The sequence below is a fragment of the Rattus norvegicus genome, chromosome 4, assembly GCF_036323735.1.
Source record: "Rattus norvegicus strain BN/NHsdMcwi chromosome 4, GRCr8, whole genome shotgun sequence".
Taxonomy (NCBI): Eukaryota; Metazoa; Chordata; class Mammalia; order Rodentia; family Muridae; genus Rattus; species Rattus norvegicus.
The window spans coordinates 52804421-52832018 of NC_086022.1; the positions used below are offsets into that span (position 1 = coordinate 52804421).

The 27598-nt window shown below is 41.0% G+C and overlaps 1 protein-coding gene across 11 annotated transcripts in view; it reads right to left on the bottom strand.

Annotated features, from left to right (window-relative positions):
• Cadps2 (calcium dependent secretion activator 2) overlaps window positions 1–27598 on the bottom strand; it is a 529199-nt gene that overhangs the window by 58367 nt on the left and 443234 nt on the right. For 4 of the 11 annotated variants that reach the window (XM_063285976.1, XM_063285975.1, XM_063285973.1 and 1 more), the window contains 5 exons: window positions 14860–15001; window positions 14622–14741; window positions 9350–9505; window positions 7796–7943; window positions 6982–6996 (listed from right to left, as the gene is read on the bottom strand). In XM_063285976.1, coding sequence (XP_063142046.1) covers window positions 6982–6996; window positions 7796–7943; window positions 9350–9505; window positions 14622–14741; window positions 14860–15001 — 581 coding nt within the window. The remainder of the gene's footprint in view (window positions 1–6981; window positions 6997–7795; window positions 7944–9349; window positions 9506–14621; window positions 14742–14859; window positions 15002–27598) is intronic. The other 7 variants (XM_063285979.1, XM_063285974.1, NM_001427791.1 and 4 more) reach the window with 3 other exon arrangements.

A 27598-nucleotide genomic window follows, 5' to 3' on the forward strand; every position in this document is an offset into this window, starting at 1 on the left:
TTGAACATTAAAAGAACAAAGCTGAGACAAGGATCCCTCCAGTCAACACTTTTTACATTGCGGTTGGAAAATTTTCCCATGTGCGCCGCTGAGTTAAGCAGCTAATGGGGTTATTACGGGGATGAATTGAGTTCTTATCCTTATTCAGGCAAAGGAATGTGAAGGGTACTTTTTGTCTTCTCCTCTGTAATGAAGGTGGCCCTGTATTTTTCTAAAGGGTTGGTTTAGCCAGAGAAGCAAAAAGACTGGAAAAAGATTTAATTAATACAGCATTTCATGTCTGACAACGCTCATTCATAAGTTATTTTCAATGTGCCGTAGAAATAAAATGCACTCCTAATTGTTCTCCCTGAAAGGACTTTTTTGTCATCCCGGGAGCTGCAGTGTATACAATTCTTACAACATGCTCAAGCAAGGGCAAAATTAAAACTTCATCAACAAAAGGTAATAGAAGGTAACAAATTAATAGGCCATAAGAGGTATAACGAGACAGCATTACTCCCCAAAGTGTTATTGCTGCTTCCTCATAAACAAGACATCTTTAAATAAGTATAAAAAAAAAGATGTATTTAAAAGGAGACAACCCTGAAGGAGCCCTGCTTTTGCTTCTTCAGAGAGATCACTAGATGGTTCAGTTCTTAAATTAGCAGAAGACGTGGCTTCCACGGCATATCTAGGTACATCTGTTTAAACGGTAATTCTTTCCTCGGAAGCATTTATCTGACAGCAGATTGTCCCCAATGGCCACTTCACAGAAAATGTGTCTGCTTGTAAAGACTAACCTTGTCCCGATGATTCAAGGCTTCCAGGAACTGGAAGCAGAAGGCACCGACTAAAAGTACTCAGGGCAGGGTAAACACTAGACCAAGTGCACGGCTGCTGGCTCAATGGCTACCTAAGGTCTATGATTTTGAAAGCTGGTCTGAAAGTCTCCGCACAAAACAAAACAGCAACTCATGCCTAGGAATACTTGGGAATGATCTTCACGCCCTCAAGGGCTCTAATAGTTAGAGTGGTAATCATTTACTCTTGTAAATAATAGGAGCTTCTAAATTATTTATTTATTCATTCTTTCTTTTTTTCTTCCTTTCTCTTTCTTGCTTGCTTCCTTCCTTTCTCTCTTGCTTGTTTCTTTCTTTCCTTTCTCTCTCTCTCTCTCTTTCTCTCTCTCTTTTTTTGCTTGCTTGCTTTCCTTTCTCTATGTGTAGCCGTGTGTGTGTGTGTGTGTGTGTGTGTGTGTGTGTGTGTGTGTGTGCGCGCGCTTATTGACACTGGTCTCATATTAGCCACATGCACATAACCACTGAGCTTTCTGGTTGTGCACTGCTTGTTTAGTTCACCTAAAGCCTTGCTGACTCCCAAAGTTTTCTTCCCCAGAGGACAAAGGGGATGGACACAGTGGGTATATTTATACTGCAGGAGAGCTGGACTTTTGGCTGTTGGGCTTGAAAATGGGAGAGTAAAGAAAGACAAGTTGAAGCAGAAGAGTGAAGTTTAGTCAAAAGGGCTGACTGGTCGGTAGTGAAGACCCACTTCAACAGTTAATGCTCTGGGTCATAGACACGCTTCAGAGTCAATGGAACAGTTTCAGCGTTCAGACTATGTATGTGATTTGTAGGGCGAGACCCAACAGATAACCCGTGCATAAGGCTCTCGCAGATCCAGTCAAAAGCAGCTCAAATGACTAGGTGGTGAGGGAGCTAATGCAAAGAAGCTCTGCCTCTCCCCTTTCACATCTCCTCTTCCAGACTTGTGTCTGTGCGGCCCAGAGGAAGGGAATGGCAGTCATGGCCCCACTGTGCAGCCCAAGTGCAAAGCAGCACAGGAGATAGGCATGCAGCTACACCCCACTAAAATGGAAAGCACTGTACATCAGGGAGGTGCTACTGAGACATCCAGACTCTCAAAGGTGCTCTTAAATATGCCTTGGCCTCGATGCCCTGCTTGCTATAGAGCTCACAGTTTAGCCCTTTAAACCTTTAGGAAATGATTTTATTTTATGAACTCTTCCTATGGGTATACCCATACCACATGCATGCCTGTGCACTACTTCTGTGCTTGGGGCTGCAAGAGGCTAATGGAGGGCATGGATCCTCTAGCACAGTAGTTCTCAACCTGTGGGTTATGACCCCTTGGGTATAGAATGATTCTTTTACAGGGTTGCCTAAGACCATCAGAAAATAACAGATATTTAATTATGATTCATAAAATAACAAAGTTACAGTTATAAAAGTAGCAACCAAAATAATTTTATGGTGGGGGCGGGTCCCACAACATGAGCCACTGTATTCCAGGACTGCAACATTAGGAAAGTTGAGAACCACTGCTCTAGAAGTGCAGCCAATGCTTAACCCCTGAGTGGTCTCTGTAGTTTCCCTATTTTAACTCTAAGGAAACAAAATATTCTCAGAATGCTGTCACATGTCAGACAATAGAGGTCTACACACTAAATTTTTTGCATTGGATTAATTCTGGCAATTTTTAAATCAGTGATAGCCACTAAAGAAGCCATTTCTATTCATTTTATTGAAAGGCTCAGAAAGTCAATGGACCTCAGTAGTTATGACATTCTGATAACGTCCAGTCATAGGCCGTTAACCTTCTTTGATATCCAATCTGGACATAGGGCAGGAACAGAAAAGAAAGGAGTAGGAAGAGAGAGGCAAAGATTAAAACAGAGACTGAAGGGACACCCATTCAGAGCCTGCCCCACATGTGGCCCATACATATACAGCCATCCAATTAGATAAGATGGATGAAGCAAAGAAGTGCAGACCGACAGGAGCCGGATGTAGATCGCTCCTGAGAGACACAGCCAGAATACAGCAAATACAGAGGCGAATGCCAGCAGCAAACCACTGAACTGAGAATGGGACCCCCGTTGAAGGAATCAGAGAAAGAACTGGAAGAGCTTGAAGGGGCTCGAGACCCCATATGTACAACAATGCCAAGCAACCAGAGCTTCCAGGGACTAAGCCACTACCTAAAGACTATACATGGACTGACCCTGGACTCTGACCTCATAGGTAGCAATGAATATCCTAGTAAGAGCACCAGTGGAAGGGGAAGCCCTGGGTCCTGCTAAGACTGAACCCCCAGTGAACTAGACTGGTGGGGGGAGGGCGGCAATGGGGGGAGGGTGGGGAGGGGAACACCCGTAAGGAAGGGGAGGGGGAGGGGGATGTTTGCCCGGAAACCGGGAAAGGGAATAACACTCGAAATGTATGTAAGAAATACTCAAGTTAATAAAAAAAAAAAAAAGAAAAAAAAAAAGAAAAGAAAAGAGTAGAAACAAAAATAGATTTGTAAGCATGAATGAAGTTAAACTGAAAAAACAAATGGATTAAGAAGTGTCTATCTTTAATGTATTACTCCAGAGGTAAACAAATACGAAGGTCGCTAGATTTACACAGTATGGGAATTTGTTACTATGAACTCAGTGCATCATCTTGAAACATGAGCCAGGGTACAGTGTGAACATCCCTATTTTATGTATCCGCTCTGCAAAGACAGAGGCCATGTGTATAGCTTGTATGAGTGTGCCAATATAATCAAAGGAACGCTAGTAAGTTATCGAGTAGACCTGGGGACTTCCGAAGTTTAAAAAGGAACAGTCTGAATTATGCAATAGAAACAAACATAATATTTCTGCAAAGCTATTTTTATTGCCTAAGCTCAAACTGCTATGTTGCTTTCCACCTCAATGAACAGACATCATTGTTGATAAAAAGTTGGAGTGTCTTTTGTCCTCAACTATAGAAACTTCTATAAATGGTGTGTGTGTGTGTGTGTGTGTGTGTGTGTGTGTGTGTGTGATATGTGTGTGCATCTGGGTGTATAGGTGTGCGAACACATGCATGTATGGGTTAGAGGACATTGGCCATTCTACAGCAGTTGGTCACCTTGTTTGTTGATATGAGGCCTGTCATTGGTCTGGGGCTCTCCAGTTTGCCTAGTTCTGCTAACCAACAAGTCCTAGTGGCCATTCTGTTTCTGCCTTCCTGCCCTCAGAGAGCAGACCCACACTGCAGAAAATTTCAGGGGGCTTCAGGGGATTGAATCTAGCCCTCATGCTTGCACAGGAAGCACTTTCCTATATAAGCATCTCCTAACATCTATAAATTCTGTTAAAAAACATTCACATTTTTTACTTTAACATATTCTTATGGTCGGACTGCTACTCCTGAGTGCCAGTACTGGACGTTGCTCAGCTGCGAGCTGATTTCTTTTCCATATCTGCCCTCAAAAGCAAACAGGTTACGCCTTGCTTCTTCTGAAAATAAATCTCAATTTACATTTTGACAACCATTTAGAAGGCCTTGCCTCAGAGTCCAGGCACATTGAAAATCTTGGCATCGCCACACTCAGGTGACTATCATCATTTCACTGGCTTGTTCACATGCAAATACACAGAAATGGAGACTAAACAAATGCTAGGTCAACCTATACTGTGGCCCTGCTTTTAGGATGCATTTTAGTAGGGTTGGTTGGCTTGCTCCGGGAATGGGAACATTCTCCTTTAATTGATAACTAATCCTGTAAAAGAAGGACCTCTTGCTCCCCTGAGCTACCCCATTCATTTCTTTACATTCCCACGTCCTCATTCTCAGCCAATGAGGCCACAGTGAAGTGATTCCGAGGGCAGATGAATGTCTACAGCAGAGACAATAGTCTGTTTCTCTACAGTAACGGATAATAAAGATTCTAAACAATGTGGTGGTATGATGATCTCAACATCTGTCCTGAGGGACTGGCCTTGAGTCTGCTGACTCATTATAAACATCTGTCACCTGAGTAGACCATTCACTCACTAATCACTTCATTAAACCCTATTCTGGGCCTTGGAGAGCCACTTTGCATCACGTGGAACGTAAGAAAACAGAACTGCACCCTGGGAACACAGGCGGGCCTTTGATGTGGTCAGGAATGGACAGTTTTTAATTTCATCAACGTATTAATAACTGATTACCATAGTCCAGTGAATTAGCTTCATTTCAGCTAGGTTTACCTATGTAGTGTATGTTTTACATGGTCCTGAAGTGTCCGGTAATCTAGTTTTGTCAACAACTTTGTTGCTTAGATAATTATTCAGCTGTACATGTAATAGGTGTACTAATTTGCAAGAATTTCAAAACCTGGTGAGAGAGAGACAGGCAGAGACAGAAACACAGAGAGAGACAGAGAGACAGAGACAGAGAGATAGAGACAGACACACAGTGAGAAACAGAGGTAACTGTATCTACTGGAGATATAAGACCACATACACGATCCTTTTCCTTTCAACTTGTTTACCAGTTTTCAGAGCTGCTAATAGGTTTTACACCTGCACATTCTGAACCACGTTAATTGTGTGAAGCTGTAGGGAGCTAATTGTCTCTGGCGAGAAGGTACAGGTGGAGACACCATGAACAGTAGCAGCTTCCTCTTCCAACCGCCTCGCTTCTTAATGTAAAGAGTCATTTGACCACGTGACTGTCATTTGTAGGTGCAGGGGCTGCTTCCCTTTTTCAATGCTTGAATGGATTGTTTCTTACGGGGGAGAAAAATTAAAGCAGTGGTGGTTAATCGGCCGGTTAGTTTGCTCGACAAATATTTACCAAGTGCTTGGAACATTGTCAAGTATCGTGTGCATGTTAAAATAAGAACCAATGTATTCAACCGGTATTTATGGGAAAGTGATTCCATAACCTAGATGAGAAGAGAATGGGCTTATGAAGATACGTAAGATAATGTTCTCAGACCTCAAACAGTCAAGGTTTGCATCTGGATATAGAAAAACATCCAGAGGTGATTAGGGGCTATTGGCACTCAAATCAGGTGCTTACTAATTTGGATAATTAGATAATCAATCATGTTGTACGTGATCAGGCAGTTATAATTACTGGGAATTCTGTAACACTGGCAGATCAGTTACTTACACACACACACACACACACACACACATATATATATACATTTGTATGACCGTATGACTTGGTGTTAGAAATATATTTTCCCCTAAACTGTGCAGAACAAAATATAAACATATATGCATGAATATATGAAGTCCAAATAGCTAATACCTACTCATGGGGTAAATATGAATGAGGCTCCCAGTCAGAAGGTCTTCTTAGCCCGCTTTACAGTCAGCAAAATGCTTATGAAAGTGTTAGCTATGTGAATAAGGGTAGCCTGCTATTTGGCTCTCAGGTTTCAGCAGAGTGACTTATAAGAATTAATATGGTTACAGAAGTTCTGACTAACGACTGCAACGGTTTACAACCTGGTCCATCATGTATACATGAAAATTTGAGGACCTGCACCTCCAAGGTTTTGGTAACACTCTAGGATATCCTTTTTTTGGGGGTGGGGATGGGTCTCAGGATGCAGACTGCTTCTTCCCCATATCTGGGGAGGCTGATGCTTACGGGCCGGGTAATTGGGAGGCTGTGTCCTGTTGAAATTCACATTTACACTCTTCAGTCTCGAGTGACCTTGGGTGTGTGCAGTGTTCTGATGCCAGTGCGTAGGGTTATCCTGGCATAGGCTTCATCGTTATCCAAAGCCTGTAATCTACTTTCCTGCAGGAAGTATACAGTGTGTCTACACAGTTGAAAATGCTAAATCACTCTGCCTCTATATTTACTTAGACTTTAATAAGGACGGTGAATTCATTTGGCTTTAAATGACAATCGTTTTAAGGTAATGTAAATGTAAGTGTTAAGTTTGTAGATTTTGCAGCCCGAGAGAAGTTTCCGTTTGACATCCTTCAAAGTGTATTTATTTACATGCTGTTAACTCTGTACCTATATATCGAAACCTGAAATATTGAAAATGGACCACTATTTTAATTTGCAAAAAAAGGTAAAAATGTACATAATTCTCAAATAAAGATGTGCACCCCCCAAAAAAAAACAAAACAAAAACACCACACAACAGCTCCCTGCTACACACAGACAAAAACCCAGCCCAAACCAAAGAAAACCAAACCAAGACACTTACCCACTGATTCCCAAACTGGATCATGTGATGGAGAAAGAAATGAAATCATGATGGAGAACATGGGGGGGGGAATAAAGAAATGATGAAAAAATTAAGGACAACAGAAAAGACACAAAATGCCAACGTAAACATCTAAGCGTGTCAGACACAGTTTCATTCTCACCCACTCACGGCTGTCAATAGGAACAAGTCGTGAGAGATGATTGTACAGTTTTGATTTTTAAAATAAATAAACAAAAAATTAAAAGTAAAATAATGAGATATTTATTAACGAGCACTAGCATTTTATTGGATTTAAATTACAGTTTATTTTGTGCGTGTATTTGTGGGGATGGTGGTGGCTGCCTTGGCGGTGGCTGCCTTCGCACTGCGTAGAGGTTAGAGGACAATTTGCAGTATTTTCTTTCTCTTCTGCTGTGTGGGTCCCTACAATTAAACTGAGGACACTGGGCTTGGAAGCAAGCACCTTTACCCACTGAGCCATTTCACTCTGATGAATAAGAACTAGTGTCTACTTGATTCTACAAAAATGAAAACTATTGTGTAAACAGAATTTTTCATATGCTATATTTTTGTGACCTTTTTTTAATGGATGCAAACTCTGAGTCTTCTAAATTTGTATAAGCAAAGTAGACAGGCTTTGAGCTTTCTTATTTGCTTGTAACAAGCAAGGTTTATGTAAATAGTCAACACCAAAATGGTATACAGGAAATTAAAGGACACTTGGAAACTTTTAGCAGCGTTTATATACAAAAGGAGAAGCCTGGCAGGGCAGAGCCTCCTCCCAGCTACACTACTGCTCTCTAGGACTTACCTCCTGTCCTCCATCCAGGGCACACAGCTTGGTGCTTTGCTTTTTAGCATCAACTAATACATTAAACATTGTGCACACGGAAGCCGGGATGCGCAAGTCAGTTGTTTTGTTTGCCTTTTGCAGCTTGAGTTCGAATGCAGTTCTTGTTCTAGTTATTAAAACATGAATTACAGTAAGAAGTCCTGACACAGAACCCCAGCCATTTGTAAAAGTCAAATATTGATAGCATAAGACATGCAGTTACAGACAGAGAAGCATGGTAGAGCTATGGAGTAGGGTGTAGGAGGTGGGGCCACGTGGGGTGCTCTTTGCCAGTGTCTCAAATAAAGGTTAGACTGTGATTTTTTTTTATAGAAGAACAGGGTTCAAGCACGTTTCACCATAACACTTTAAATGCTAGTTTTATGTGGTCACTTGAGATGATACAGACACCCAGAAGAAGCTTTTGGTTCTGCTGAATGTACCATATTTCTTGAAAAACAAGTCACCATTTCCCTAAGCTAAGGTCCAAGCAGAAACCCTGCATGTTCTTCTGCACTTAGGCAGAAGATATCCTTTGTGTTAGAGCAGAATAAGAGACAGAGAGAAGAGAAAGGAGAGAGAGGAGAGAGGAGAGAGAGAGGAGAGAGGAGAGAGAGAGGAGAGAGGAGAGAGGAGAGAGGAGAGAGAGGAGAGAGGAGAGAGAGGAGAGAGGAGAGAGAGGAGAGAGGAGAGAGGGAGGGAGGGAGGGAGGGAGGGAGGGAGGGAGGGAGGGAGAGAGAGAGAGAGAGAGAGAGAGAGAGAGAGAGAGAGAGAGAGAGACAGACCCATCTAACAGGTGAATTAGATTGGTCTTTGTTAAAGACCCCTGCCCCCTAATAATCTGACTTACAGGTTTGAGGACTAGAGACAATTGAGTTTTAAAAATTAAACAATTCCAATCATAGTCTTGCTACGGGAGGCCATTCACATTATTCTCAGAACTGGACTTTCTTGGCCCAATGAGCTTAGACATACTTCGTTGTTCCAACAAATATTGGATGGATATGGGATGTACTCCCGACAAATCACAGACTCGTGTAGAGGCACCATAAGCAAGGCACTGGGGGCATGAGATTGACCTATTAGCATACTGCGCTGACTGTGTTTAAGAAGGAAAACTCATCTGGAAGACTCTGAAGTCCTTATCTTATTTCTGGTTGAGTGCTGAGGCAGGCACGCTAACTTGGAACTTGTCTGGCCTAGCTAGCAAATTCCAGAAAGCAGCAAGTAAGTAACCTTGGAACAAGAATGGTGCTGCCTGTATTTTGAGATCCTCACACCATTTCGCTGCACACAGATACCACAATGCCTAAGACTCAATGGACTATTTCCAAAGTTCTCCGGAGGTAATTGCTTTGAGAAGATGAGAAAGCACACTTTTTCCCAGAGAGATACGCATGGTAGATGTGATTATTATGGTATGGGTATTATTGATTAGAGAAATAGTACTTAGTAAAGTAAGATCAGGTACTTAATAAAATGTGGCACTGTGGGTCCTGGCATACTGAGCAGCAACTGGGGACACACATCTACCTTTTGACACAGGCCTCTATCATATCACTGGCCATTAGCTTAAGTCTTTGCTCTAAGTGGTGGGCAAATTCTTGTTCTGGCCAATGGAGGTCAAAGACAAACATCTGTAGCGCATCAAGTTTCCAGAACAGATCCTCGGATGTTGCTGAGCCGTTGCTAGAAGAAAGAGGGAAAAACAAAGAATACCATGAACTTGCACTGTTAACAATGCGGACCACACATCTACCGGCTTTCCTCTCTGGGGTAACACCATCGGTGAAGAATATACCACATTCAGTCTTTCATGATCCAGTGCTCTCTTCACTGAGCTTTCTAGCTCTTCCTTTTAACTTCTTAACGAGGTAAGCCACAAAGAATATAAAAGAAGTAAATGTGGCAGTAAGTCTTGGCAAACAGGACTAACATTGGTAGAGAGATTAAAGAAATCAAATTGTGCATATAAGGACGACTGTTTTAAGATATTGATGAAACGTGAAGTTTTCTCTTTAAAGATCTGAAAACGTGTTATGTGCATGAAAATGTATATAATGTGCTCACACCTCAGAGTAGCCTTCCTGTCTCTACACATCTCTGCCTCTGTAGACACCGAGACCTTCTATCTACAGGAGTGGGGCACACAGGAGCCTTAGTGCCCAGGGAGCAATAGGCTAGGTAAGAAGGCAAACCTTTACTTCCAGTTTGAACTGTTTTGTGCTGCTTCTAGCTCATAATTTAAAAAAAACTAACACTACAGAAATGGTCCAACCTAGAAATGGTATTTGAGGTGCTAGGAAGTTAGACCCAAAGCATGCATTTTGAGTCTTTGTGCCTTACAGTGAAACCAGCATTCACTACGGTGATAAAATTCCTCTAGGGAACTATAATTTTACACCATGTATGGAGGTAATCTGCAGAAGGAGTCATACATTATCTGAGTAAGGGATACCACTACCGCTTCCCATGAGTCAAGCGTCCAGCCAACAGGACGACATATGTTTGAAAGTAAAATACTCCTGCATTAGAACACATTGAGGCTCGACTGCAATATCAGAACCCAGCAGGAGCAAAAAAGAAAACCCGAACTGAGCAATGTCAGATTTGTTTGCAGTGTTCTAACAGCGGTTCCACATACACTGCACTAAAACTTGTATTCTTACTCGGCAAAAGAAAACGGGAGAACAAAACCCATTTCTTATAAAGGCACACTGGAAATTTTAAAACAAATTATTTCAAACAACCACATTGTTTAGCTAAATATATCTTAATTAGCGAGCTTTAGAAAAATCACCTCTTGCCCTGGCTAATTAAAAGCTTGGTTTCTGCCCTGTACCCTGGCCTCAGAGTCTCAGTTCTACCTCCAATTTAAGTTGCTATCCCCGACCCATTCTGCCAGGAATTTCTCAGGATCTCCTGGGCTAGCCGAGTCCTCTTCAGATTTAAGTTCTCAAGGGACCAATCATGACAAAACTGAATAGCACACAGAATTTTACTGACTGACTGTTTCTGCACCTTAATGTGCGCAGGACACAGCCTCAATAAAGACCTGACAAGGCTATACTGACACTGCTATGAAAAATGTGTAATGCAAATACCCTCTTTACAAGTATCATATGTACGAGAAAGACATGAGAACAATAAAAAGCCAGGCAATCTACCCCCATATGTCCACAGGGTGTAGTTAGAAGATCTGTGTTTTAATTGAACGGACTTGGAAAGAGGGAAATCTGCTTTATACGTTTTGGAGGACCCCGCCTTTAGAAATGTGCATGCTTTAGCAATGCGCCACCAACAAAAATTATTATCAAAGCAAAAAAAAAATAATCTCATATCCAAGAAAAAATTCTATCAAAGATTTTCTTATGCAAAAATGTGAGTTGTATCTTCTGCTTAATGCTACGTGAAAATTGAGACAATAAATGTGTTTAATTGGGAACTTAATTGGTATAATAAGTGTTTGTTATAACTGAATAGATGAGAAAATATAAATAGGTCTTCTCTGGAGTTGGTACAGATAACCTGCAATTTATTTGGAGACTTTTAGTTTGAAGTTATTTCTAATCAGTGACCTATTCCTAAAAATACTACAGATCTAAGAACTCAAGTATAAATAATGAACCCTGACATACTTTCCTAAGTCGACAGAAATTTATCTTTATGACATTCATCTACATAGCTCATGACGAGCATCTGTACTACCACCCCTTCCCAAATGATGACTCTATATTCAGAGAGAAAGGTGAGGAGGAATTGTCTGGGTTTTTTTTTTTTTTTAAAAAATTAGGAGTCGTCTTTTTTACTTGGAACACACCAAATGGCAGATGATACAGGTCTAGTGGAAAAGCCTAAAGGACCTGAGGAGTGGGGAGTTGGATTAGGAAACTACAGAGGCTTCTGAGAGGATTCCTCAATGGCTTAGGGGTAAAGGTTCTAGTTGAGGCTCATGGAGATAAAGCCGCAAACAAGTGGATCCCCACCACCAAGCTGGGCCACCTGGTCAAGGACAAGAGATCTACCTGTTCTCCCTGCCCACTAAGGCATCCGAGGGTATCGACTTTTTCCTGGGCAGATTCCTAAAGGATGAGGTTCTAAAGCTTGTGCTAGCATAGAAGCAGACTCTGGCTGGGCAGAGTTCAAGGTCCAAGGCTTTTGTCGGTATTGGGGTCTACAGTGGTCATGTTGGTCTTGGTGTTTGGTGCTTCATGAGGTAGCTACTGCCATCTCGGTGGTTATCATATTGGCCAAGCTTCCTCTTGTCCCTGTGTGGAAATGCTACCAAGGAAACAAGACTGAAAAGCCCCCTATTTTTCCACGCAAGGTGACAGTCCACTGTGGTTCTGTGCTGGTGCATTTCATCCATGTCCACAGAGGAAATGGCACTGTCTCTGCCCCTGTGCCCAAGAAGCTAATGATGATGACTGGTATTGATGACTGCTACACTTCATCATCCAGGGACTGCAATGTCACCCTTGGCAACCTTGCCAAAGCCACTTGTGATGCCATCTCTAAGACCTACAGATATCTGACCTCTGGAAAGAGACTTCTATTCATTAGGTCTCCTGATCAAGATTTTACTTGACTATATCATGAAAACCTACAGCACAGATTCTTTAAGAACTCAAAAGACCTGAAAGCAGAAGGAAAAAAAAATTGAGGAACAGGAAGGGGACCACTGGTAGAAGGGGGGACAAGAAGGGTAGGGAAAGAAAAATCAGAGCACAGTACGTGATATACATGTGTGAGACTTTCATAATAAAACCATCATTTTGCACAATAAACACACACCAACTTAACATCAAACCGCTATAACATCAAAACATTATGAATAATCATGGTCACTATGACAACAAAGAACCTAAGAATCTTGGTAATGTTGATGGTGATCAACTTGTAACACACCTTTTTTTTTTTTAATCTGCTTACGCTAATAAAGGCACCATCGCCTACTTGTCCTGATTCCTGTCTTGATATTTACATCACTCTGTAAAGGATCCCAACAAGAGAAGGTTCAGGTTTTTACATAATCTCTAAGCTAATAGAATAGCAAAATAGGAAACTGAAGCATACAGGATAATGTCCACAAACCGTACTGTCCTAGTGAAAATGTGGATGGAGTAGGAGTTAGAAGAGAGGTAATATTATACAGAAGCCAAAATTATAAATTTAGAAAGGCCCCTTATACCATGTAGGTAATTTCTGAGCACACACAGAAACGACTCTATGTATTCCAATGGCACAAAGAATTGGTTTCTAAGAAAAAGCCTGACATGAAAGATCCTATTCCAGTTGGACATGCCAGTCTAATGATGTTTAGTTTTGGGAAACGCCTGTGAGACGTTTTCACAGGATATTACTCTTTTTCTTGGTCTCATTCTGTTTGTCTTCTTGACTGAATATATTTAAGACTGAGACCAGATTTTATGGTTGGTGGTAGGGAGTGGGAATGCTAGTTAAGTCTTTGAGCAGTTTGTTCTGTGGAAGCAGAATAAAGCCAAGTGTACGATGGGTCATAAGGTCCAGCGAATCTGGGTCAAAGTTTGCCTACCACTTATGATGAGACTATGAGTATTTTTTTCCTTTTATTAATTTACTTGTGAATGACATTTCTTTAACTGTGAAATGGAGACAGTGACACTTACCTTACAGAGTTGTTATAAGGATAAAATGAGATAAAGAACTTGGCACTGTACCTAGAACACAGCAAACTCTAAATATCCAGATAAATTCTCGGTAACTTTTTTCTAATGTTTGCGCTGATTAATTTAATGTGAGGTCTTGTGCTAAAGACTGCCGTCTTTTTACATTTGCAAACTAACATTACAGATTCATTAGGTTTCTATGAGGCTCTGAGTTTTCAAAAGAGCAAAATTATAAATAATAACAATGGGGACATCCAGCAACAATGATAATACAGAGTAGCAATTACCATTTATTGGACACCTAGCATGTTCCAGTAGTAGTAATTATTTTTAGAAAGCCTAAGATGCATCAGATACCTTTAAATAGTGTTTTTGACTCTACCCCACAAAACTCTCTTTATATTTGTAATCAACCACTCTTCAGCTGAGGAAAGTGAGGCAAAGAAAGATTTAATGTTCATCAGCTAAGGTTTAGGATCAGACGTATTCAATTTTAGAGCCCCTTTCCCTAGTGACAGTCAGTGTGTAGCAGGCAGGCTCACTACAATATGGAGTAATTAAATATGCTTCTTAATGGCATCAAGACTATCATATAATTGGCAAGGTATGTCAACCGAAGTAGGAAAGGAACAGCAGAAGAATGACCTGGCATTGGGGAAAATATGAAGAGTTGCTTCCCTGAAAGACCTAATTCTGCTTCTTCAATGTTGAGACGAAGATTAAAAAAACTGAACACAACGAAGCAAATGCCGTCCCCTTTTTATGAGTTTCTCTATCTACAATGTCAAGGGTGAGGGCAGAAAGAAAGCTGAACTTACCACAATTGTCAACATGGGAAACTTGGGCTTGTACAGCTTAGGGTAGATTCTATAACTTGGGGTTTTGAAAACAAAACAAAACAAAACATATCTACCACACAGAATAAACGTAAGCGACATCCAACCCGTGTGATTGTTTTCTTCCGTTCTATCATTTACCATCCATATGCTAAGCTCAGCTCAATCGCTTAAAAAAAAAACTCAAACAAGTAAAGCCGAAGACAGTGCTCTTCAACCACCAACGATAAAGGCCATGCACTTGGAACACATCTGCACAGAACACAGCCAAGGCCATGCACTAGCTAACACGACACCAGGAAATAAGTGAGGGATACACACGTGGACTCATATAAAGAAGCCATCCACGGAGGAGTAGAAAAGCTAGGAATCTGTGGAAGATTAAGAGGCAGACTTGGAACTTTTGGAAGAGCTACATTGGGAAGACTGTTGGCGATATTCCTGTAAAGAAACAAACAACGTGGGAAGGGACCACCATAAGCAAGAACCACAGATGACTGTAGGTAAAGTCATAAGGTCGGGACTGAGACAGATGCTCTAAGGGTACCAGGATACCTACTTGACCGGCTGCCATGTCTCCTGCTCAAAACCTCTGTGGATTGACTGGGCGATGGCGGACTCCATCAGGTCGACGTAGCGGACAACCAAGGGCACAAAGATCTCTTGTAAGTGCTTGTGGAATTTTCCATTACACAAAAGCGCTGAAACAGGCAAGCAGAAACAGTGTTTGTCAGTGGGATAATATCAGCTCCTTGGGGAAAGAAAAATAGGTAAAAAAAGATTTTTTTTCCCCTATAAGAGTCTCACATGATAAAACTGATAGAATACAGAAGATAATGGATTTTGCTCTTCATATTGAACATCAGATCATGAAGATTACCTCAAAATTATATTTAGCCTTTCATGTGTGCCTGTCAAAACAAAAATAGATTCTATTTCTGTAAAATGTTCCAAGCAGGTGGTATGCTTGTACTTCCTAAGAGATTTAACACATAGGCACATGACCACTCTGTAAATTCAAGGGAGCTGCTGCCTCCACAGAAGGTCCTGACACATGTAAATGCAGCAATTAAGCACAGCAGAATCCCCCTGCTAGGCTGCGCATCTCCAAAGCAAATGGTAAACCTATTCAACTGCACAGGTAAGCTTGACTGTATCTAAGCGCTACACTTCTGAATTCACTGGGGAGGGTGGCTGTGGCCCTGGGGCTATCCATTCTAGTTCACGAATTATTTTAGTTATTGGGGATTTGTTTCAGAGTGTTCAATTTAGCTCATTGCCTTTTGTGATTCCGGGCTGTGAACCCAGGGCTTGTAGCTTATTAGGTAAATGCTCTCTACCAATGACTTATACTTCCAGGCCTAATACTTCTGTATTTAAAAACAGTACTTGACATTCTTTTTATCTTTTAGTTTCCAATTAGTCTGATGAGTTAAGGTTAGGAATGCCCTTTGTAGAGTGACTACAGAAATTTTACATTTAGTTGTACTTGATCAAGGACAGGGTGTACCCATCTCCTCCCAGAGCCATGTTCTCCGTGCACAGATCACAATATCCCTAAAACACCGGTCCCAGAATGAGGTTAAGCTGAACCTAGAAAGAGTGGACTCAGCAGGACAACACTTGGCAATGCTAAGACTGAAGGATTTTTAATTTTTTTATTGTCTTACTATAAATGATTCTCAACTGGATATATCCTAAACACATTTATGAATGCTTTATGTCTTCCAGGTAAAAATGTACTCTCTCTCTCTCTCTCTCTCTCTCTATATATATATATATATATATATATATATATATATACACACACACACACACACACACACACACACACACACACACACAGGTATAAACACATTTAGTGGTCAGCAAAGGCACATCTGAAGAGATGAGATTTAAATTTAATCTAAATATCAGAAACATTTCCCATGAGAGTTCAGTGGTAGTTGCCAGGCAGAGGGAATGCCCAGGATAAAACTTTTCAAGGTGATGATCTACAATGATAAGGAGCACAGGCAGGAAAGGGAAGAGTGATTTTGGAGGGCATCTAGGTTCTAGGACATGGTGTGGAAGTTCACTGGCTAGGATGGCACAATTCATTATGATTATTTGTCAGTAAGGGAGTGACATGGTTTTGCCTTTCTGGTTGCTGTATGACAAAGGGAGGTAATTAAGAAGAGAGAAGAGGGGGCTAGTGACAAGCTCTGGGTAAAAAGGTGACGGTGGCTTTTATTAAGGTGGCAGGAATAGATGATGTTAAGAGAATACTCTCTCATCAGTTTCATTCACTTTAATGGATTTGAGTATCTGCACATGTTGAGTGTGAACACGTGTGACCTCTAACAACCCAACAGTCTGGTCGCACACCCAATATACCAGCTTCTCACATCATCTTCTTCAGAGGGGGCACGGACAGGGAATGCTCTCAGTCTATTTCTGTGACTCTTAAGCTTGTCAGAGGATGGAGAAAGATGGACTTGTGAAAGAGGAGTAGAAGGCAACGCTAGGTCCAGGACATGCAGTACTGATTTTACTCCAGCTCTTATATGACTTACTCTTTCCTTGTAGCAAAAACCAAACAAACAAACAAAAAACCCAAAAGCAAAACAAAACACAAAGCCCCCCAAAACAAACAAAACCAAAACCAAAACCCAGATAAACAAAATCAACTCTTTCTTGGTTTTAGTGCTCATTGCACACACATGGGGGCCTGACTCTGAGTCCTTAGCATTTGAATCCCAGCATGGAAACTGCTGGGCTCAGTGGTGCACACCTGTAAGTTCAGTGCTGGGAGGCAGAGGAAGGGGCATCTCATGGGCTTGCCTGGGTGGTCAGGCTAGCTAACTCTAGGAGCTCCAGGTTCAATGGAAGACACTGTCTCAAAAAACATGGTGCACATCAACAGAGGAAGACACGTCTTTGACCTCTGATGTCTGTGGGTGCAGGGACATACACACTAAAGAAATCTTTTTCTTGCTTATCTATTGGCAAAAAGGTTTTTTTTTTATTCAAGTGGGCAGAATTTAGTGATGAATGTCTTATTGAGAAGACTAATGTTATCTTAATGAAGTTTTCATTAGCACATAAAAAGAAGGTCCTTTTCTTACTCCCAGAGACTCAAGTCACAGAACTGAAAGGTACTGTTGTATGGTATAAATCAGTTACCCTTCAACCAAATGTCACCTAGATAAAGATGCTAAGCTTTAAGGGTAATATGTTTTTTACCTGGAATTTCAAACCCATCATGACAGCCCGCTAAGAAATGTAATGAAATCTTATTGGTTGCATCCTTGCTTAAGATCTCTCCTCCTCTACATCAGTAGTTTTGAAGGATCAAGCACAGTGCCAAGCTGTATTGCACGTTCCATTGTTTAACTGTCACAAAAACTCTAGGAGGATAGACAGATTTTTTTAATTATTAATAAGGAAAGCTAAAGTTTGGAGAGATTAGGAAGTTTGCCTATGGTCACTTAGTCACTAGGCAGTGGAATCAGAATTTGACCCTAAAACTCTCTATATTACAAAACCATTGCTGTGTTTAGGTTACTTTAAAATATTGCCCGTCTGTCTGTTCATTGATCCTTCCATCTGCCAACCTAGGAGCAGTGCACTAATATCTCTTAAGACTTAGAAACACACTGAATGCTTTATACGTTAAGTTTTTATGCGGATAGTATCATTTTAATTAAAACTAGAAAGCGTTACATCGTGTTACGGCAAAACTATGTGATTAAATTATACTTCATATGGGGTGGCATTAAAAAAAGAAGAAAGAAATAAACAAAGGAAGAGAAGGACTCTAGGCTCTTCACCTGGAGCATCTTACCCACTGTTAACATTTTACTTTATCAAGATCCTTAAAATTATTGCAACTACAAATGAACCTGCCCTCCTTCAAATCAAAAGCTACTTTACATAGTGATTAGGTGTTTTGGCAGTAAAGACATAGCTTACTAAAAGGCAGAAGTCTAAAATGATTCAATTCAACATTGTTATTAAACATCATAGTGATTGATTCTAAGATTAAGTAACAGTTGACTCGAAGGCACTTCTAGCAAGTGTTGTCTTTAAACACATCCGGGAAGTACTGTATTCATTTTCTCATTTTGATTCACATTTTTTGTTATTGTTATCTTTCCTTTTTATGAAGAGAGAGAAATAACGTGGAGGTGAGCGGGCAGGTAAGGAGGTGAAGAGGATCTTGTAGTGGGGGAAGGGAAAGAATATGATAAAAAAACAATGTATAAAAATTTTTAATAAATTAAAATGTATTAAAATAAAACTATTACATTAAATTCCCCAACCTCTTTGTCCCCACATCAGAGTAAAAGAAGAGATTTTAGATCTCTTCTTTACACAAGCGTCATAGAGGTAGGTACCACCAGCCTTTTCTTCCCTCCCTATATCCAATCAATAACCAAGACCTTTGGATCTTTTGTCCCTTGTGTCTTTGTATCAGGTCCTCCCTCTGCTTATCAGCAGTGTGGCTATTTACTCTACTCTAACTCTTCTCCTCTGTCAGGACTCATGTAGTCATTTCCTGACTGGCCTTTGGGCTCCTAGTTTTTGCCTTGGATAGTGTACCTTCTCAAAGTGTCAGAAGGCTTTGTGTGTGCGCGTGCGCATATATATCATATATATCGATCCTCACTCCTTCCCAGAGCACAATCCTATGTGCCACTCCACCAACAAACCTGAAAGCATCCGCAAGACATGAAGGCCCTCAGTGAGCTATCCTATCCCGATCTCTGCAGTCCATTGTGTCTCATACTTCCTATGGCATAATTTCAATGATTGTTATGAGGTACTCAAATTCTTTTATCTCTCATAAATATGTTTTCTGCACCCTCCTCCTTGACCAGTTACTGCCTTTCTGTGTTTACTCCTTATCCGGCTAGTTGGTGTTATTTTCTCCCTCCCCACTTCTTCTCTTCCCCTTCCTATGACAGCACATCCTTGTGGTGGGCATATGTCATGATGTCATGACATATTCTGTGATTGATCCATAAATCCAATATCTGGCTACTGAATTTTCTACTGGATATGAAGAGCTCTTATTTTAATGAATGTGGCACAAAAAGATTTTTTTTCGGTCAATTATTACTCCTAGCAATGTGATTAGTTTATACATACTTTTGGGAAATTGTAGATTATACCTTTTATGAATTTTTGGCTAAAATTAATTAATCAATTTTGGCTTAAAGTTGTCTCTAATTTTAGCTTAGGCATGCCTTTAATTTTTTTTGTAGTGCTGAGCATTGAATCCATGGTCCGGGTGCTTGCTTTACCAATGTGATACATCTCTTGCCTTCCTTTATGATTTTTAAATAATCACATTTAAATAATAAAAAATCATATTTGAATAATCGAGAAAAATTGACGTTATATTTAGAGAGAAATAAAAGCGAGAGAGAAAAAGGGGGGGAAGGGATAAAAGGGTAGAGACACAAGTGAGGGAAGATGGGAAGGGAAGGAGAGGCAGAGGAGAAAATAGAAAACCCAGGTAGTGTGGGAAGGAGAGGGCAAGAAGAAGGGAGAGGCAGAGGAGAGACAGGGATAGCACATCAGTGTGGGAAGGCAAAGCTACAGAAATTCACACCTGTCTGTCAATGTGTGCTCTTTCCTGCTTGCCCATATGCCAGCTTTCACCCTGCTTCCATCAGACAAAAGCCCCTCTTAGAGGTAGCCTGAGGCATTAGGAGTCATCTCTCTGTGGCTATGATTTGATGCTGTCACCAGTCTAATTCATGGCTTTACAAGACACCACTGCAGCGCTGCACTGGAAAGGGAAAGTTTTCAACTTGGCTTCATCCAAGGCTTCCTTCTTTCTTATTTCTCTTACTGTAGAGCTCTGGCTTATTGGCCTGGTACCCTCTACAATGACCAGACTGGCCTTAAATGCATGGCAGAATGTGTCAGGTACTTCTCCCAGAGTCAAGATTATTTCTGACAATGTACTCCAGATGTGTGAGCATAGTGGATTACCCTGGAATCTTAAAAACTGGCCACAGCAACTTAAGTGGCGGTTCAGCGCCCATTCTGCTGATCAAAATAACCATTGCTCCCCAAAGATTTCCTTGCACCCAAATTTCACTTTGCTGGAGAATGAAGGGACACCTATATGTGAATTCCTATGGAACAAGTAGAAATGACAGAAAAGAAAGCAAAAAGGCTTAAATAAAGCAAAACTCAGGATGCTAATTAGTTTGAACATCCCCAACAATTAATAAATAAAAAGTACTTGACATAGGCTTTTAATAGTAATATTTCAACACACTTTAAACTATGATCCAATTAATAAAAATTACTGAGACAATGATTACTGAGTAAAATGAATAGGCAAATGAAATCCATGTATTGTTTTCAGGGTAAACATATGCTGCTCTCTCCTGAACTATATAATCTGCCTTTATGTTGCTGTGCCGCCTTTCAATTAGTTTGCATTAGTGGGTTACTGGTAAGAATGATTATCCTCCCTCAAATTCTAATGGGGTATTTTATAAGTAAAAGAGTAATTCACGGCTAGCAAACAAAGCAGATACCACTAGCCACAAGGCAAACCAACAGACTTTGCTATAAAACAATTATTCAAGGGGAATACACACTCTATCAGCACACAGTAGGGCAGGTGCAGTGGACTAATATATAAAATTAATAGTAACCCTTCTTGTTGACATTCACAAAGAACAAAGGCAAGCAGCAGGGGAAACCTGAGTTGGGATTTCAGGAGCAAAGCCAGTAGAGCTGCTGTTGACAGCAATGTTGTGAAAAAAGGAAAGCACAAAACCAAACAAAGACCTTAGAGACCTAGCAGCTAAGAACCTGGTATATTAAATGCACACCCGATAAGTGGCTATATATAACTGCGTATGACTTCTAGTGAAAGTTTGATAGCACCCTATTCAATTTAAGGAGGAAACACATTGGATTTCATAAATCTTTCATTTAAATTTAATACATATATTTACTTTCTTTGCGTGTGTGTGTATATATGTGCGTGTGTGTGTGTGTGTGTGTGTGTGTGTAAATAAGATAGCTGATTCTTTACTTCTACCAGGTGAGTCTTGAGAATGTACTCAAGTCATTGGGCTTCGCTGAAAGAGTCTTTACTCACAGAGCTGTTTTACCAACAGTTAAAATTCTGAAAAGTAATTTTACAGTTTACTAATATTCAACTCATATAATAACCACAAGAGTAAGTTTCTAAAACCATACTGAAGTATTCTTTTCCTTTCAAGACGCTCGTTAAAAGACAACCAGAATGCTTCACTCCTTCTTTAAAAGGGGAACAAGAATAGCCTTGGGAGGGGATAGGGAGGCAAAGTTTAGAACAGAGGCAGAAGGAATGGCCATTCAGAGCCTGCCCCACATGTGGTCCATACATATACAGCCACCAAACTAGATAAGGTGGATGAAGCAAAGAAGGGCAGGCTGACAGGAACCGGATGTAGATCTCTCCTGAGAGACACAGCCAGAATACAGCAAATACAGAGGCGAATGCCAGCAGCAAACCACTGAACTGAGAATAGGACCCCCGTTGAAATCAGAGAAAGGACTGGAAGAGCTGAAGGGGCTCGAGACCCCATATGAACAACAATGCCAAGCAACCAGAGCTTCCAGGGACTAAGCCACTACCTAAAGACTATACATGGACTGACCCTGGGCTCCAACCTCATAGGTAGCAATGAATAGCCTAGTAAGAGCACCAGTGGAAGGGGAAGCCCTTGGTCCTGCCAAGGCTGGACCCCCAGTGAACGGGATTCTTGGGGGTAGGATTGGTATGGGAATACCCATATAGAATGGGAGGGGTCGGGGTCAGGGGATGTTGGTATGGAAACCAGGAAAGGGAATAACATTTGAAATGTAAATAAGAAATACCCAATTTAATATAGATGGAAAAAAAAGTTACTAGCTTACTGCTCTCCCCCCCAAAAAAATATTACATAAAGAGAAGAAACAATAGGGGACTGAGATGTTATAGTATTTCTTCCTTTGGGAACAAGAAAGGCAAGTATATCTCTTGTATAGATACATGAAAACCATCAATGTAACAAATCTGTTTATAATTATAATGAAAACTTTCAGAGGACAGAACAGAAACTGAACGGTATATTTCATAACAATCTATCACTAGTTAGTAACATAGAAATGTCCCTATTTGGTACTAGATTTCATGCTTCTTAGAGATAGGAGGTATTTCTTATCCACGATTTTTTGTTTCCTATGGGTTTTATTCAGGCAAAACTCAGGTATGAATTTTAACCTAAGCTCGGAGAAACAGTTCCTCTGGATCCAGCAGTTCTCAGGCTGGCTTTACAAGATTCTGTAATGTCTGCCCCAGCATTCAGATATCTGTAGTCACGCCCTGCAATACCTTCTCCCTTACTGGGAGCGAGTGAGTGTGGCTGTATCATGATCAATGTCAGTCAAGCCCGGATTTTTGAGGTTTAGAAGCAGAATTCATAGATGCTTCCATAAGTCTGTTGTGAGGGACACAGGCACATCAGAACAGGTAAATTCTACGTGAAGAGAATGCAGACTGGAAGTGTTTTCAAAATGTCTGCATTCTATACAGAGTCTAGAGTTGTTCCGTGGAATTCCAGTGATGGAAAAAAAATGCTTCTCTCCACTGATTTTCACAGTTCTCCCATTATTCTGTTGAGGAGAACAAGTTCCATTGTGTAATTTAAAATTCACTCATCTCTAGGGATCAGAGTTAAAACCATTTTCCTATTGGATGGCCATGCCATCATTTGTAGAGTAGCTGTCTGTAACACTGCTGGCACACAGCCTCAGTTTAATGCAGAATTTATACCCTTTCTGCATTGTTCTCTGTGTATGTATATACAGATATCTCTATAAACAGTGCTTCGTGGATTTCAGACACACAGCTCATTTAAGCACCGGGGGTGGAATAACATGCAGGTGTCAGTCCGTCACAATTCAAAGCCTGCAGATTAACCTCATATACAATATGGTGACCTAACAGTTCTTCATTTGAAAGAAATCTGAAAAGATAATCTCTGATACAGCAGAAGTGTGAGAGTAACCCAGCGGGATTTCCACCTCTTCATTTCTTAATGAGTTTTTTGATAATGAGAGGTGACTTTGCCAGTCACTCTGGGCTCTATTATGGCTAATTTGACTCCTCTTCACTCTCCTTGTTAATTATTAACACTAGCCTTTTTATCCTCACGAGACCACATTCCAATTTTTTCTCCCCTTTTTTCGATTTTTATGAGCCCATCTTTATGGAGGTGAAAGTCTTGGGGAACAGGTTTTCACTTAGCGTAGAGCCTGAACATTTATTATTCCTTTAGGCAGAGATGCTGTGACATTGATTACATAAGCACGGGTGTTCTTCGTGCTGGCTTTAATGTGCTAGCAATGTGAAAAGGCTGTTAATTAAGGAAGAAGCACCGTGGTATTTTTCACTTGGGAATCATTTCCCCGTAGAATGGTCATTTACCACTTGCTAGCATATCCACAGATTAAGAGGTGACTAGCTGCAAGGGCCTGCCTTTCAGGAGCGCTGAGAGACATGAACTGTGCGGTTTGTAGATAGCTTTCACTTCTCAGGAGCGGTCACTGGCCGCATCTATTCTCTGTGGGACAATGGTAGAAAAGTACTATGCAAGAGAAGAATCTATTTGTAGTTGCTTTATACACATTCAGTTATCATCTAACTCACATGTTAATTGCTTCATTATGAAAACATTTCCCTTCAAGTTTTAATACATCTCTCTTTTAAAAGTGTTTCCTCAGATGCCTCTTAAAGTAACCACCCATCTAATTATCTCTAGTTGAGGGAGCAGATGGGGACACAGAGAGAGCAGAAAGGCAAGCAGAGGCTCAGACATTTTTTTTTTTTTTTTTTTTTTTGGCCAGGAATGGAGCCCAAGTTTGTTTACCTCACCAGCCTTGCTCTGGGAATCATGGGTGAGGCCAGGAGGGTGGGAGGTTGGGGACAGTTGCTAAAAGCGTGATGCAGCTGGCACTCTTCCCTTGAGGAAAACCACATCTCATTTCCAAGCGCTCTCAGAGCTCCAAAGTGCTCTAATCATTGCTAACTACCAGGGAAGACACACACCTCAGACATCATGCCTTTTTTCCTCCTTCTAAGAGAAACTGGGTTTGAGGTCTTTGCCCCCTTTCTCTGTCACCACTTTCCCTTGGAAATCTTGTCACAGATGCTTCTTAACATGTAAGCTAAGACAACCTCTTCCTTTAGCTAACCCTTTCTGTATTTGGTAACCTGTCCGTCGGTCCTGATAACTCGGTGACTTATAAACATTTTCTGAGTTAAAATCAAAAGCTCAAGGAATCATTGAAAGTATGCTATCGCTGCAGTAATGTTCTCAGAATGTGTTTTGTTCCTGTGGGATGAAAATGAACTGGTTATAAGGTGATCTTGCCCCCGCCCCCACCACCACCTGAATTCACTGTTGGCAAAGTCCCTGCTCAAATTCTCTACCTTCATCAGCCTTAGTTGCTTCAGCAGGGAAACCAAGAGATCTATTTTATGTATGTGGATATGCTGTCACTCTCTTCAGACACAGCAGAAGAGGGCATAGGATCCCATTACAGATGGTTGTGATCCACCACGTGGTTACTGGGAATCGAACTCAGGACCTCAGGAAGAGCAGTCAGTGCTCTTAACCACTGAGCCATCTCTCCAATCCAAGAGTCTTCAGATTCCCCTCTACAGGTCAAACGATAAACCGTAGATGAGGATTTTAATACAAAGTGATGGTAAATAAGTCATGAGGACATTTGAAGCAATGAGTACAAGCTGTTCACCTACAAAGTGTAATGAATCAGTATACCATTGTGAATGAAATTAGGCATTTTAAATCTTGGAAAAGAAAATATAAGATTAATCAGTTATTAGCAGTGCTTCGTGATCATTTAAAAATCCTCTGTAATTAGCAGGGCACCGCCGTCTGCAGCACACACCTCCCCCCATACACAGTCATCTTTACAAAGAAGCACCCTTATTCAGGAAATTCTCTCCCATTCCAAGACTAACCGCTCAGAGTCTCTGTTGCTAGTGTTCCTGGCTCGTTTAAGGGATTTGGACAACAACTAACTGGTTCAATATAGGGAAAATTGCAAAAGTATGTCCGTTATGTAAATCTTTCTTTCAAGGGGGACAAAAGGAAAGACAACAGTTTCCCATAGAGTTCAAAATGGAATAGTTTGAAGGTAGTTTAGGTTGACGTTGACACCAACTATTTAAACAGATTTCACCAAGTCGCTATCGAGGGAGTGTGATAAAAGAAACACGTGATTACTTACAATTGTCTTCATTATCATCAAAGTGACAGTTATAGTTAGGAAGAAAGCATGATTTATCAACTCCTGAGAAATTATTTAGTGGCCTTGCTTGTGAAACAAAACTTGTGAGTTTGGGATGAAAGTTACTATTTCTCCCTCAATTCCCCAGGCTGCACCAATCTCCCAGTACCAAACGGAAATGATGGCACAGGGGAACTTTTTATTTACCTCACCACACGAAGGAGCTGTTTTTCTCAGAAATAATTGATGTTTTCTAAAAACCTGCTAATCACTGTAAAATCCAAGCCAAGATGTAGATACCCTCAGTTTTGACAGGGCCCCAAAGAGGTCTCTAATAAATGCTTCTTTATTGATCTAGGACTGCATAATAAGTAAGCACAAAACAGTGATCATATACACTGAACAGCAATTAGCATAACAGCAATTAATACAAAGGAAATACTACAAAAATAGAAATGGAATACGAAACTGCCATGAACAAAATATGTGTGGCTCTACCTGAAAGATTAAAATCTTGTGGTTCTCTTGGCTCTTAGGAGATGGTTCAGTAGTTAAAAGTAGGTATTGTTCTACAGAGCACGCATATTTGCTCCTCAGGACTCACAACTGTCTATACCTCTAATTCTAGATCTGATGCCCTCTCCTGACCTCTGTTGGCTCATGCATGCATGTGATATACATACACATAACATATATGTACATATATACACTTGTACACATAAAATATACACATCTGTGTATACATATATACACATGTACATATAAAATATTGTGGTTCTCCCAGACCCCAAAAAGATATACATGGTATGCAGTCCCTGATAAGTGGATATTAGCCCAAAAGTTCAGAGTACTCGTGATATAACTCACAGACCATATGAAGCATAACAAGAATGAAGGCCCAAGTGTGGATACTTCAATCACACTTAGAAGGGGAGAACAAAATAATCACAGTAGGCAGAGAGAAAGAGGGACCTGGGTGGGAATGGAGAGGAGGAGGGACAAAAGGGGAACAGGATCATGTATGGAGGGGAGAGAAGCCCAGAGGGCCAGAATGAATAGAAATATGGAGCAGTATGGGGTGGGGGATGGGAGGAACCTCTAGAAAGTCCCAGATGCCAGGGATGCTAGAGGCTCTTAGGATCCAACGAGGATGACATTAGCCAAAATGTCCAACAGTGGAGAGATAGAACCTGAAGAGACCACCTCTAGTGGCCCCCAGTTGAGGGATGGGGCCACCTACCCATCTTAAAATTTTGGACCCAGAATTGTTCCTGTCTAAAGGAAATTCAGGGACAAAAATGGTGCAGAGATTGAAGGAAAGACCATCCAGAGACTGCTCCAACTTGGTATCCATTCCATGCACAGGCACCAAACCCTGACACTATTGTTGATGTCATGTTGTGCGTGTAGACAGGAGACTGGCATGGCTGTCCTCTGAGAGTCTCTAACAGCACCTGACTGAGACAGACGTAGATACTTACAGCCAACCATTGAGCTGAGCTTGGGGACCGCTGTGGAAGCATTAGAGGAAAGACTGAAAGAGCTGAAGGAGCTTGTAACCCCATAGGAAGAACAACAGTATCAACTAACTCAACCCCTCAGAGCTCCTGGGGACTAAGCCATGAATCGGAGAGCATACATGGGCTGGTCCATGGCCCCACTACACATGTAGCACAGGACTGCCTTGTCTGGCTTCACTGAGAGGAGATATACTTGGTCCTGTCGAGGCTTGATGCCAGAGAAGGAGGATGCTTGAGGTGTGAGGTGTGAGTAGGTTGGTGGGTAAGAGAACCCTCTTAGAGGTGAAAGGGATGGGGCATGGGGTGGGGAGGCTCAGGGAGGTGGGACCAGGAAGGGAAATAACATTTGATAAGTAAATAATAAAATAATTACTAAAAATTGAGGTTTTCAGTCTATTTTACCAATTTACACTTAATAATTATTTCTCAAAGGTAAATTTTTTTTATTAACTTGAGTATTCTTATTTACATTTCGAGTAT